General features: G+C 47.0%; 1 protein-coding gene across 1 annotated transcript in view; it reads left to right on the top strand.

Annotated features, from left to right (window-relative positions):
* Window positions 1-13,537, top strand: part of f9a (coagulation factor IXa) — an 86,246-nt gene that overhangs the window by 30,224 nt on the left and 42,485 nt on the right. The window contains exon 6 of the mRNA XM_070883965.1: window positions 9,809-10,062. Coding sequence (XP_070740066.1) covers window positions 9,809-10,062 — 254 coding nt within the window. The remainder of the gene's footprint in view (window positions 1-9,808; window positions 10,063-13,537) is intronic.

Genomic DNA, 13,537 nt, shown 5'->3' with positions numbered 1-13,537 from the left:
AGAAAAATAGAGATGCCATTACACTACCAGGTGTATTATATCGGCCGCCAACCAGTGGGAAGGATATAAAGGAGGACATTTGAAGGGAAATTACAGAGAGGTGCAAGAACTATAGATAATGATAATGGGGGTCTTCAATTTTCCTAATATAGACTGGGATCGTTGTTGTTTATCCGTAAAGCATGCACTCCTATGTTCCGCCACCAGGGAGCGTATTCCCTGAAGTCCCAAGGGATCCCAGCATCCCTTGGGTGCACTGTATATAATCCAGCCCCTAAAGCCTGTTCCTCACTCTGTAGTGTCTTAATAAAGACTGAGGTCACTGTTACGTCAACCTCCCTGTGTGCAGTCTCATATGTGTTAGGAACACAATAACTGGCGACGAGTATACGAATCCAACGCAAAGATGGAGCAAACTGTGGGCATCCTGGAGAAGTTCTCGGAGGGTGAGGACTGGGAAGCCTATGTCGAACGGTTAGACCAGTACTTGGTAGCCAACGAGCTGGACGGAGAAGGAAGCGCTGCAAAAAGGAGAGCGATCTTCCTCACGGTCTGTGGGGCAGCGACCTACAGCCTCATGAAGAATCTTCTGGCTCCGGTGAAACCCACAGATAAGTCGTATGAGGAGCTGTGTACACTGGTTCAGGAGTATCTTAACCCAAGGGAGAGCATGCTGATGGCGAGGTATCAGTTCTACACATGCCAGCGATCTGAAGGTCAGGAAGTGGCGAGCTACGTCGCCGAGCTAAGGCGACTTGCAGGACAATGTGAGTTTGATGGCTACCTGGAGCAAATGCTCAGAGACTTTTTTGTACTGGGCATTGGCCATGAGACCATCCTACGAAAACCTTTGACTGTAGAGACACCGACCCTCAGTAAGGCCATTGCGATAGCACAGGCGTTTATGTCCACCAGTGATAACACCAAACAAATCTCTCAGCACACAAGTGCTAGCAATGTTCAAAAATTAACTGGAACTGTGTTTGTGAGCAGAAATGTACAGGGCAGAAACCATGAGTCTGCAACTGCCAGCAGGCCTCAGGTGACCCAGATGACTCAGAGTCCCCAACAAAGGATGAATTTAAGGCAATTCACACCTTGTTGGCGTTGTGGAGGCTTCCAATCAGCCTATTCATGCTGCTTCAAAGGGTATGTTAGCAAGAGCTGTGGAACAACGGGGCACCTCCAACGAGCTTGCAAAACCTGCTAACCGCCACGTGGCAGAGGAAGATCGGTCCATGATGGATCAAAGCAATCTCGAGCCTCAGAGAGAGGAGGCAGATGCTGAAGTATACGGGGTGCACACATTTTCGACAAAATGTCCACCTATAATGCTAAATGTAAAATTGAATGGCTTACCCATAGCCATGGAACTGGACACTGGCGCTAGCTAATCCATCATGAGTAAAAAGATGTTTGAGAGACTGTGGTGCAATAAGGCACTCGGACCAGTCCTGAGCCCCATCGACACGAAACTGAGAGCGTACACCAAAGAGCTTATCACTGTCCTGGGCAGCGCCATGGTCAAGGTCACCTACGAGGGCACGGTGCATGAACTGCCACTCTGGATTGTCCCGGGCGATGGCCCCACACTGCTTGGAAGGATCTGGCTGGGAAAATCCGCTGGAACTGGGATGACATCTGAGCACGATCACATGTCGATGAGGCCTCATGTACCCAGGTTCTTAACAAACTTCCTTCCCTTTTTGAGCCAGGCATTGGAAACTTTTCCGGGGGCGAAGGTGCAGATCCACTTGGTCCCAGAGGCATGGCCCATTCACCACAAGGCACGAGCAGTACCTCACATGATGAGGGAGAGAGTGGAAATTGAGCTGGACAGGCTGCAACACGAGGGCATCATCTCCCCAGTGGAATTCAGCGAGTGGGCCAGCCCGATTGTTCCAGTACTCAAAAGTGATGGCACGGTCAGGATTTGCGGCAATTATAAAGTAACTATTAATTGTTTCTCGCTACAGGACCAATACCCGCTACCTAAGGCAGACGACCTATTTGCGACGCTGGCAGGAGGCAAGACGTTCACCAAGCTCGACCTGATTTCGGCCTACATGACGCAGGAGCTGGAGGAGTCTTCGAAGGGCCTCACCTGCATCAACACGCACAAGGGACTGTTCATCTACAGCAGATGCCCGTTTGGAATTCAGTCGGCTGCAGCGATCTTCCAGAGAAACATGGAGAGCCTACTCAAGTCGGTACCATGTACGGTGGTTTTTCAGGACGACATATTGGTCATGGGTCGGGACACCGTCGAGCACCTATAAAACCTGGAGGAGGTCCTCCAGCGACTGGATCGCGTAGGGCTGCAGCTGAAGAGGTCATAATGCATCTTCAAAGCAACAGAAGTGGAGATTTTGGCGGGAAAGATCGTGGCGAACGGCATTCGGCCAACAGACGCAAGACAGAAGCTATCAGGAACGCGCCCAGGCCACAGAATGTCACGAAGCTGCGGTCGTTCCTGGGACTCAACTATTTTGGTAACTTCCTACCGGGGTTAAGCACCCTCTTAGAGCCCCTACATGTGCTATTGCGTAAAGGTGAGACCTCGGAATGGGGAAAAAACAAGTAATTGCTTTTGAGAAAGCCAGAAACATTTTATGCTCCAACAAGCTGCTTGTATTGTATAATCCGTGTAAAAGACTTGTGCTAGCATGTGATGCATCGTTGTACGGAGTCGGGTGTGTATTACAACAAGCTAACATTGCGGGGAAGTTGCAACCTGTCGCCTATGCCTCCAGGAGCTTGTTTAAGGCCTAGAGGGCCTACAGCATGATTGAGAAAGAGGGATTAGCGTGCGTGTTCAGAGTAAAGAAAATGCAGCAGTACCTGTTTGGCCTCAAATTTGAGCTGGAAACCGATCACAAGTCCCTCATATCCCTGTTCGCTAAAAACAAGAGGATAAATACTAATGCCTCAGCCCACATACAAAGGTGGGCACTCGCGCTATCAGCGTAGAACTATACCATCCACCACAGGCCAGGCACCGAGAACTGTGTGGATGCTCTCAGTCGGCTACCATTGCCCACCACGGGGGTGGAAATGGCGCAGCCTGCAAGCTTGTTGATGATCATGGAAGCATTTGAAGATGATAAATCACCTGTCACGGCCTGCCAGATTAGGACTTGGACCAGCCAAGATCCTCTGCTGTCCCTAGTAAAAAACTGTGTACTGCATGGGAGCTGGGCCAGCATCCCCGTTGAAATGCAAGAGCTAATCAAGCCGTTCCAGTGGCGAAAGATCGAGCTGTCCATTCAGGCAGACTGCCTGTTGTGGGGTAACCACGTCGTGCTACCCAAAAAGGGCAGGGAGGCATTCATCTCGGATCTCCACAGCACACACCTGGGTATAGTAATGATGAAAGCGATAGCCAGATCCCACGTGTGGTGGCCCGGTATCGACTCTGACTTAGAGTCCTGTGTACGGCAATGCACGTGTGTGCTCAGTTGAGCAACGCGCCCAGAGAGGCACCACTAAGTTTGTGCTCCTGGCCCTCCAGACCATGGTCAAGGATCCATGTCGACTATGTGGGCCCGTTTCTTGGTAAAATGTTCCTGGTGGTGGTGGATGCTTTTTCAAAATGGATTGAATGTGAAATATTGTCGCGAAGCACTGCCACTGCCACCATTGAAAGCCTGAGGGCCATGTTTGCCACCTACGGCCTGCCTGACATACTGGTCAGTGACAACGGGCTATGTTTCACCAGTGCCGAATTTAAAGAATTCATGACCCGCAATGGGATCAAACATGTCACCTCGGCCCCGTTCAAACCAGCCTCCAATGGGCAGGAAGAGCGGGCAGTACAAACAATCAAACAGAGCCTGAAACGAGTCACAGAAGGCTCACTCCAAACCCGCCTGTCCCGAGTACTGCTCAGCTACCGCACGAGACCCCACTCGCTCACAGGGGTGCCCCCGGCTGAGCTACTCATCAAAAGGACACTTAAAACCAGACTCTCACTGGTTCACCCCAACCTGCATGACCAGGTAGAGAGCAGGCGGCAGCAACAAAATGTAAACGATGGTCACGTCAATGTGTCACGGGAAATTGATCTGAATGACCCTGTGTATGTGCTAAACTATGGACATGGTCCCAAGTGGAATGCGGGCACGGTGATAGCTAAAGAAGGGAATAGGGTGTTTGCAGTTAGAAAATGGACAAATTTGCAGAAAGAACCTGAACCAAAAGAGGCTGCGGTTCACAGACTGTCCTGAACAACCCACAGCAGATACCACCTTTTTCGAGCCCACAACACACACCCAAAGGATCAACGACACCACCCCGGACCAGGAAATCAAACCCATCACGCCCAACAGCTCAGCAAGGCCAGGCTCACCCAACAGCCCTGTAGGGCGAACAACACGCCAGCCCAGCGAGGGCACAGCCAACACACCAGAACAGACACTTGTACCGAGACGGCCCACCAGGGAAAGAAAGGCTCCCGACCACCTAACATTGTAAATAGTTTTCACTTTGACTTTGGGGGGGGGGAGTGATGTTGTCTATCTGTAAAACATGCACTCCCATGTTCCGCCACCAGGGAGCACATCTCCTGAAGTCCCAAGGGATCCCAGCATCCCTTGGGAGCACTGTATATAAGCCAGCTCCTAAGGCCTGTTCCTCACTCTGGAGTGTCTTAATAAAGACTGAGGTCACTGTTACTTTAACCTCCCTGTGTGCAGTCTCATCTGTGTTAGGAACACAATAATCGTAATAGAGTGAAGGGCAGAGAGGGGGAAAATTTCTGGTGTTTTCACAAGAACGTTCTTGATCAGTATGTTTCCTACCCAAAGGTCATAGAAACGTAGAAGATAGGTGCAGGAGTAGGCCATTCGGCCCTTCGAGCCTGCACCGCCATTCAATAAGATCATGGCTGATCATTCCTTTAGTACCCCTTTCCTGCTTTCTCTCCATATCCCTTGATCCCTTTGCCGTCAGGGACATATCTAACTCCCTCTTTAATATATCCAATGAACTGGCATTAACAACTCTCTGCGGTAGGGAATTCCACAGGTTAACAACTCTCTGAGTGAAGAAGTTTCTCCTCATCTCAGTCCTAAATGGCTTACCCCTTATCCGTAGACTATGTCCCCTGGTTCTGGACTTCACCAACATCGGGAACATTCTTCCAGCATCTAACCTGTCCAGTCCCGTCAGTATCTTATACGTTTCTATGAGATCCCCTCTCATCCTTCTAAACTCCAGTGAATAAAGGCCTAGTTGATCCAGTCTCTCCTCATATGACATTCTAGCCATCCCTGCAATAAGTCTGGTGAACCTTCGCTGCACTCCCTCAATGGCAAGAACGTCCTTCCTCGGTTTAGGAGACCAAAACTCAACACAATATTCCAGGTGAGCCTCACTAAGGCCCTGTACAATTGCAGTAAGGCCTCCCTGCTCCTATACTCAAATCCCCTAGCTATGAAGGCCAACATACCATTTGCATTCTTTACCGCCTGCTGTATCTGCATGCTCACTTTCAGTGACTGATGAACCATGACACCCAGGTCTCATTGCACCTCCCCTTTTCCTAATCTGCCACCATTCAGATAATATTCTGCCTTCGTGTTTTTGCCCCCAAAATAGATAACCTCACAGTTATCCACATTATACTGCATCTGCCATGCATTTGCCCACTCACCTAACCTATCCAAGTCACCCTGCAGCCTCTTAGCGTCCTCCTCACAGCTCTCACCGCCACCCAGTTTAGTGTCATCTGCAAACTGGAGATATTACACTCAATTTCTTCATCTAAATCGTTAATGTATATTGTAAAGAGCTGGGGTCTAGGCACTAAGCCCTGCGGCACACCACTAGTCACTGCCTGCCATTCTGAAAAGGACATGTTTATCTCGACTTTCTGCTTCCTCACTGCCAACCAGATCTCTATCCACATCAGTACATTACCCCCAGTACCATGTGCTTTGATTTTGCACACCAATCTCTTGTGCGGGACCATATCAAAAGCCTTTTGAAAGTCCAAATACACCATATCCACTGATTCTCCCTTGTCCACCCTGCTAGTTACATCCTCAAAAAATTCCAGAAGATTCGTCAAGCATGATTTCCCTTTCATAAATCCATGCTGACTTGGTCCAATCCTGTCACTGCTTTCCAAATGCACTGCTATTTCATCCTTAATGATTGATTCCAACATTTTCCCCACTACTGATCTCAGGCTAACCAGTCTATAATTGCCCATTTTCTCTCTCTCTCCTTTTTAAAAAAGTGGTGTTAAATTAGCTACCCTCCAGTCCACAGGAACTGATCCAGAGTCGATAGACTGTTGGAAAATGATCACCAATGCATCCACTATTTCTAGGGCCACATCCTTAAGTACTCTGGGATGCAGACTATCAGGCCCTGGGGATTTCCCTAACTCAATTTCCCGCCTAATAAGGATATTCTTCAGTTCCTCCTTCTCACTCGACCCACTGTCCCCTAGTACATTTGGAAGATTATTTGTGTCTTCCTTCGTGAAGACAGAACCGAAGTATTTGTTCAATTGGTCTGCCATTTCTTTGTTCCCCATTATAAATTAACATGAATCCGACTGCAAGGGACCTACGTTTGTCTTCACTAATCTTTTTCTCTTCACATATTTATAGAAGCTTTTGCAGTCAGTTTTTATGTTGCCTGCTAGCCTCCTCTCGGACTCTATATTCCCCCTCTTAATTAAACCCTTAGTCCTCCTCTGTTGAATTCTAAATTTCTCCCAGTCCTCAGGTTTGTTGCTTTTTTTAGCCAATTTATATGTCTCTTCCTTGGCTTTAACACTATCCTTAATTTTCCTTGTTAGCCATGGTTGAGCCACCTTCCCCATTTTATTTTTACTCCAGACAGGGATGTACAATTGCTGAAGTTCATCCATGTAATCTTTAAATGTTTGTCATTGCTTATCCACTGTCAACCCTTTAAGTATCCTTTGCCAGTCTATTCTCGCCAATTCACGCTTCATACCATCGAAGTTACCTTTCCTTAAGTTCAGGACCCTAGTTCCGAATTAACTGTGTCACTCTGCATCTTAATAAGGAATTCTTCCATATTATGGTCACTCTTCCCCAAGGGGCCTCGCACAACAAGATTGCTAATTAGTCCTTTCTCATTACACATCACCCAGTCTAGGATGGCCAGCTCTCTGGTGGGTTCCTCGACATATTGGTCTAAAAAAACATCCCTAATACACTCCAGGAAATCCTCCTCCACCGCATTGCGACCAGTTAGGTTAGTCCAATCAATATGTAGATTAAAGTTACCCATGATTACTGCCGTACCTTTATTGCACACCTCCCTTATTTCTTGTTTGATGCTGTTCCCAACCTCGCTACTATTATTTGGTGGCCTGTACACAACTCCCACTAGATGTTTTCATCCAAGCTAATGTCCTTTCTTACAATTGCATTGATTTCATCTTTAACCAGCAACGCCACCCCGCCTCCTTTTCCTTTCTGTCAATCATTCCTAAATGCTGAATACCCTTGGATGTTGAGTTCCCAACCTTGATCACCCTGGAGCCATGTCTCCGTGATGTCAGTCACATCATATCCGTTAACTGCTATCTGCGCAGTTAATTCGTCCACCTTATTCCGAATACTCCTCGCATTGAGGCACAGAGCCTTCGGGCTTGTCTTTTTAACACACTTTGCCCCTTTAGAATTTTGCTGTAATGCGGCCCTTTTTGTTTTTTGCCTTGGGTTTCTCTTTTACTATTCTCCTTTCTTTCTTTTGCATCTGCCTCTATTTTATTTCCCTCTGTCTCCCTGCATAGGTTCCCATCCTCCTGCTATATTAGTTTAACTCCTCCCCAACAGCACAGGCAAACAGTCCCCCTAGGACATTGGTTCCAGTCCTGCCCAGGTGCAGACCGTCCGGTTTGTACTGGTCCCACCTCCCCCAGAACCGGTTCCAATGCCCCAGGAATTTGAATCCCTCCCTTCCTCAAGCCACATATTCATCTGAGCTATCCTGCGATTCCTACTCTGACTAGCACGTGGCACTGGTAGCAATCCTGAGATTACCACTTTTGAGGTCCTACTTTTTAATTTAACTCCTAGCTCCCTAAATTCGTCTCGTAGGACATCATCCCGTTTTTTACCTATATCTTTGGTCCCTATATGCACCACGACAACTGGCTGTTCACCCTCCCTTTTCAGAATGTCCTGCACCCGCTCCGAGACATCCTTGACCCTTGCACCAGGGAGGCAACATACCATCCCGGAGTCTCGTTTGCGGCTGCAGGACCGCCTATCTATTCCCCTTACAATCGAATCCCCTATCACTATCACTCTCCCACTCTTTTTCCTGCCCTCCTGTGCAGCAGAGCCAGCCACGGTGCCATGAACTTGGCTGCCGTTGTTCTCCCCTGATAAGTCATCCCCCTCAGCAGTTCTCAAAGCGGTGTATCTGTTTTGCAGGGGGATGACCACAGGAGACCCCTGCACTACCTTCCTTGCACTGCTCTTCCTGTTGGTCTTCCATTCACTATCTGGCTGTATACTCTTTACCTGCGGTAAGACCAACTCGCCAAACGTGCTATAAGGTCCATAAGAAATAGGACCATGAGTCGGCCATTTGGCCCCTCGTGTCTGCTCCGCCATTCAATAAGATCATGGCTGATCTGATCATGGACTCAGCTCCATTTCCCCGCCTGCTCCCCAAAACCCTTTGCTCCCTTGTCGCTCAAAATTCTGTCTATCTCCGCCTTAAATATATTCAATGACTCAGCCTCCACAGCTCTCTGGGGCAGCGAATTCCATAGATTTACGTAGAAACATAGAACATAGGTGCAGGAGTAGGCCATTTTGCCCTTCAAGCCTGCACCACCATTCAATACGATCATGGCTGATCATTCCCTCAGTACTCCTTTCCTCTGAAAGAAGAAATTCCTCCTCATCTCAGTTTTAAATGAGCGACTCCTTATTCGTAAACTATACCCCCTACTTCTAGATTCCTCACGAGTGGAAACATCCTCTCTGCATCCACCTTGTTGAGCCCCTAAGTATCTTATATGTTTCAATAAGCACCTCTCATTCTTCTAACCTCCAATGAGTATAGGCCCAACCTGTTCAACATTTCTTCATAAGTCAACCCCCTCATTTCAGGAATCAACCTACTGAACCTTCTCTGAACTGCCTCCAATGCAAGTATATCTTTCCTTAAATAAAGAGACCAAAATTGTACGCAGTACTCCAGGTGTGGCCTCACCTTCGCCCTGTACAGTTGTAGCAGTTTAAAACCTGCGACCTCTACCATCTACAAGGACAAGGGCAGCAGGCGCATGGGAACACCACCACCTCCACGTTCCCCTCCAAGTCACACACCATCCTGACTTGGAAATATATCGGCCATTCTTTCATTGTCGCTGGGTCAAAATCCTGGAACTCCCTCCCTAACAGCACTGTGGGAGCACCTTCACCACACGGACTGCAGCGGTTCAAGAAGGCGGCTCACCACCACCTTCTCAAGGGGCAATTAGGGATGGGCAATAAATGCCGGCCTTGCTGGCGATGCCCACATCCCGTGAATGGATAAATTCAATAAAAAAGTTAGAGAGATGTTCAAATACGTGGTCAAAATGGATAAGTCTTGAGGAAGCTGCTGAAGGGAGGGGGAAGAGGTTGGGAGCTGGTGGGTGTTCCAGGATATTTGCCCGCTCTGAGACCATGTCACAAGTGGAGAGGAGGTAGCAGGTAATGCAAAGTAGACCGGAGCTTAAAAGAAAATTGGAGGGCAGGCACTGACATACCGAGAAAGTCGGGCATCATTTGGTTATTAATTTCTTTCCTTTTTTTGACAGCTGAGCACCCATGTGGAAGAATCGCAGACATCAATGCAGTGCGATCGCTAGATACCCATTCAATGCCGGACTCTGAAGCCAGCTCGCATCTGTATAATGTTACAGGCAATTCCCATAGCACTAACACGACTCTTGCTGACAATATCAGTAATGCCACAGGAGCCTATAACTACACCTTCATCAAAGAATCTGCAGCCGATAATACCAGAATAGTGGGTGGCCAAGAATGTCAGAAGGGGCAATGCCCTTGGCAGGTATGGCCTACAGCGTATTTCATCATCTCAGGATGTCCCAAAGTGCTTTTCAGCCAATAAAGTACTTTTTGGAGTGTAGTCACTGTTGCAATGTAGGAAATGGGGCAGCCAATTTGCGCACAGCAAGCTCCCACAAACTGCAATGTGATGTTGGTTGAAACATAGAAACATAGAAACATAGAAAATAGGTGCAGGAGTAGGCCATTCAATGAGTTCATGGCTGAACATGCAACTTCAGTACCCCATTCCTGCTTTCTCGCCATACCCCTTGATCCCCCTAGTAATAAGGACTACATCAAACTCCTTTTTGAATATATTTAGTGAATTGGCCTCAACAACCTTCTGTGGTAGAGAATTCCACAGGTTCACCACTCTCTGGGTGAAGACGTTTCTCCTCATCTCGATCCTAAATGGCTTACCCCTTATCCTTAGACTGTGACCACTCCTGGTTCTGGACTTCCCCAACATTGGGAACATTCTTCCTGCATCTAACCTGTCTAAACCCGTCAGAATTTTAAAAGTTTCTATGAGATCCCCTCTCATTCTTCTGAACTCCAGTGAATACAAGCCCAGTTGATCCAGTCTTTCTTGATAGGTCAGTCCCGCCATCCCGGGAATCAGTCTGGTGAACCTTCGCTGCACTCCCTCAATAGCAGGAATGTCCTTCCTCAAGTTAGGAGACCAAAACTGTACACAATACTCCAGGTGTGGCCTCACCAAGGCCCTGTACAACTGTAGTAACACTTTCCTGCCCCTGTACTCAAATCCCCTCGCTATGAAGGCCAACATGCCATTTGCTTTCTTAACCGCCTGCTGTACCTGCATGCCAACCTTCAATGACTGATGTACCATGACACCCAGGTCTCTTTGCACCTCCCCTTTTCCTAATCTGTCACCATTCAGATAATAGTCTTTCTCTCTGTTTTTACCAACAAAGTGGATAACCTCACATTTATCCACATTATACTTCATCTGCCATGCATTTGCCCACTCACCTAACCTATCCAAGTCACTCTGCAACCTCATAGCATCCTCCTCGCAGCTCACACTGCCACCCAACTTAGTGTCATCTGCAAATTTGGAGATACTACATTTAATCCCCTCGTCTAAATCATTAATGCATGAGGGATGCATGTTGGCCCCAGGACACGAGGAATAACTCCTCCCCCACTTCTTCGAATAGGGATCTTTTGCATCCACCTGAGAGAGCACATAAAGAGTATGGGAAGTTGGGAAATGGGATCAAATTGGCACCTTCAAGGTGAAGATGTAGTAAGAAAGAAATAACTTGCATTTATATAGCGCCTTTCATGAACCCTGGACGTCCCAAAGCGCTTTACAGACAATGAAGTACTTTTTGAAGTGTAGTCACTGTTGCAATGTAGGAAACACAGCAGTCGATTCTGCATACAGCAAGCTCCCACAAACAGCAATGTGATAATGAGCAGACCATCTGTTTTAGTGATGTTGACGGAAGGATAAATATTGGCCAGGACACTTGTATCAGCCAAAAAGCGATAGCCATTATCCATTTGGGTTTAATGACAATGTCAACTGCCTAGGTCCTAAGCTTTGGAATTCCCTCCTTAACCCTCTTCGCCTCTTTATCTCTTTCTCCTCCATTACCATGCGGGGTAGCATTGCTGGTTAAAGAGGAAATTAACGCAATAGTAAGGAAGGACATTAGCTTGGATGATATGGAATCTGTATGGGTGGAGCTGCAGAAGACCAAAGGGCAGAAAACACTAGTGGGAGTTGTGTACAGACCACCAAACAGTAATAGTGAGTTTGGGGACAGCATCAAACAAGAAATTAGGGATGCGTACAATAAAGGTACAGCAGTTATCATGGGTCACTTTAATCTACATATAGATTGGGGTGACAAAACTGGTAGTAATATGGTGGAGGATGATTTCCTGGGTGTATTAGGGATGATTTTCTAGACCAATATCTCAAGGAACCAACTAGAGGGCTGGCCATCCTAGACAGGGTGATGTGTAATGAGAAAGGACTAATTAGGAATCGTGTTGTGCGAGGCCCCTTGGGGAAGAGTGACCATAATATGGTAGAATTATTTATTAAGATGGAGAGTGACACAGTTAAATCAGAGACTAGGGTTTTGAACTTAAGGAAAGGTAACTTCGATGGTATGAGGCGTGAATTGGCTAGAATAGACTGGCAAATGATACTTAAAATGTTGACGGATGATAGGCAATGGCAAACATTTAAAGATCGCATGGATTAACTTCAACAATTGTACATCCCTGTCTGGAGTAAAAATAAAACAGGGACGGTGGCTCAACCGTGGCTAACAAGGGAAATTAAGGATAGTGTTAAAACCAAGGAAGAGGCATATAAATTGGCCAGAAAAAGCAACAAACCAGAGGACTGGGAGAAATTTAGAATTTAGCAGAGGAGGACAAAGGGTTTAATTAGGAGGGAGAAAATAGAGTGTGAGAGGAAGCTTGCCGGGAACATAAAAACTGACTGCAAAAGCTTCTATAGATATGTGAAGAGAAAAAGATTAGTGAAGACAAACGTAGGTCCCTTGCAGTCAGATTCAGGTGAATTTATAATGGGGAACAAAGAAATGGCAGACCAGTTGAACAAATGCTTTGGTTCTGTCTTCATGAAGGAAGACACAAATAACCTTCCGGAAGTACTAGGGGACCGAGAATCTAGTGAGAAGGAGGAACTGAAGGATATCCTTATTAGGCGGGAAATTGGGTTAGGGAAATTGATGGGATTGAAGGCCAAAAAATCCCCAGGTCCTGATAGTCTGCATCCCAGAGTACTTAAAGAAGTGGCCCTAGAAATAGTGGATGCATTGGTGATCATTTTCCAACAGTCTATCGACTCTGGATCAGTTCCTATGGACTGGAGGGTAGCTAATGTAACACCACTTTTAAAAAAAGGAAGGAGAGAGAAAACGGTTAATTATAGACTGGTTAGCCTGACATCAGTAGTGCGGAAAATGTTGGAATCAATTATTAAAGATGAAATAACAGCGCATTTGGAAAGCAGTGACAGGATCGGACCAAGTCAGCATGGATTTATGAAAGGGAAATCATGCTTGACAAATCTTCTGGAATTTTTTGAGGATGTAACTAGCAGAGTGGACAAGGGAGAACCAGTGGATGTGGTGTATTTGGACTTTCGAAAGGCTTTTGACAAGGTCCTGCACAAGAGATTGGTGTGTAACATCAAAGCACATGGTACTGAGGGCTCATGTACTGACGTGGATAGAGATCTGGTTGGCAGACAAGAAGCAGAGAGTCGGGATAAATGGGTCCTTTTCAGAATGGCAGACAGTGACTAGTGGGGTGCCGCAGGGTTCAGTGCTGGGACCCCAGCTCTTTACAATATACATTAACGATTTAGATGAAGTAATTGAGTGTAATATCTCCAAGTTTGCAGATGACACTAAACTGGGTGGCGGTGTGAGCTGTGAGGGGGACGCTAAGAGGCTGCAGGG

The sequence above is a fragment of the Pristiophorus japonicus genome, chromosome 6 (genome assembly GCF_044704955.1).
Source record: "Pristiophorus japonicus isolate sPriJap1 chromosome 6, sPriJap1.hap1, whole genome shotgun sequence".
NCBI classification, from domain to species: domain Eukaryota; kingdom Metazoa; phylum Chordata; class Chondrichthyes; family Pristiophoridae; genus Pristiophorus; species Pristiophorus japonicus.
Note: the sequence above shows the minus strand (reverse complement) of the source record. Positions and strands in the feature narration are given on the sequence as shown.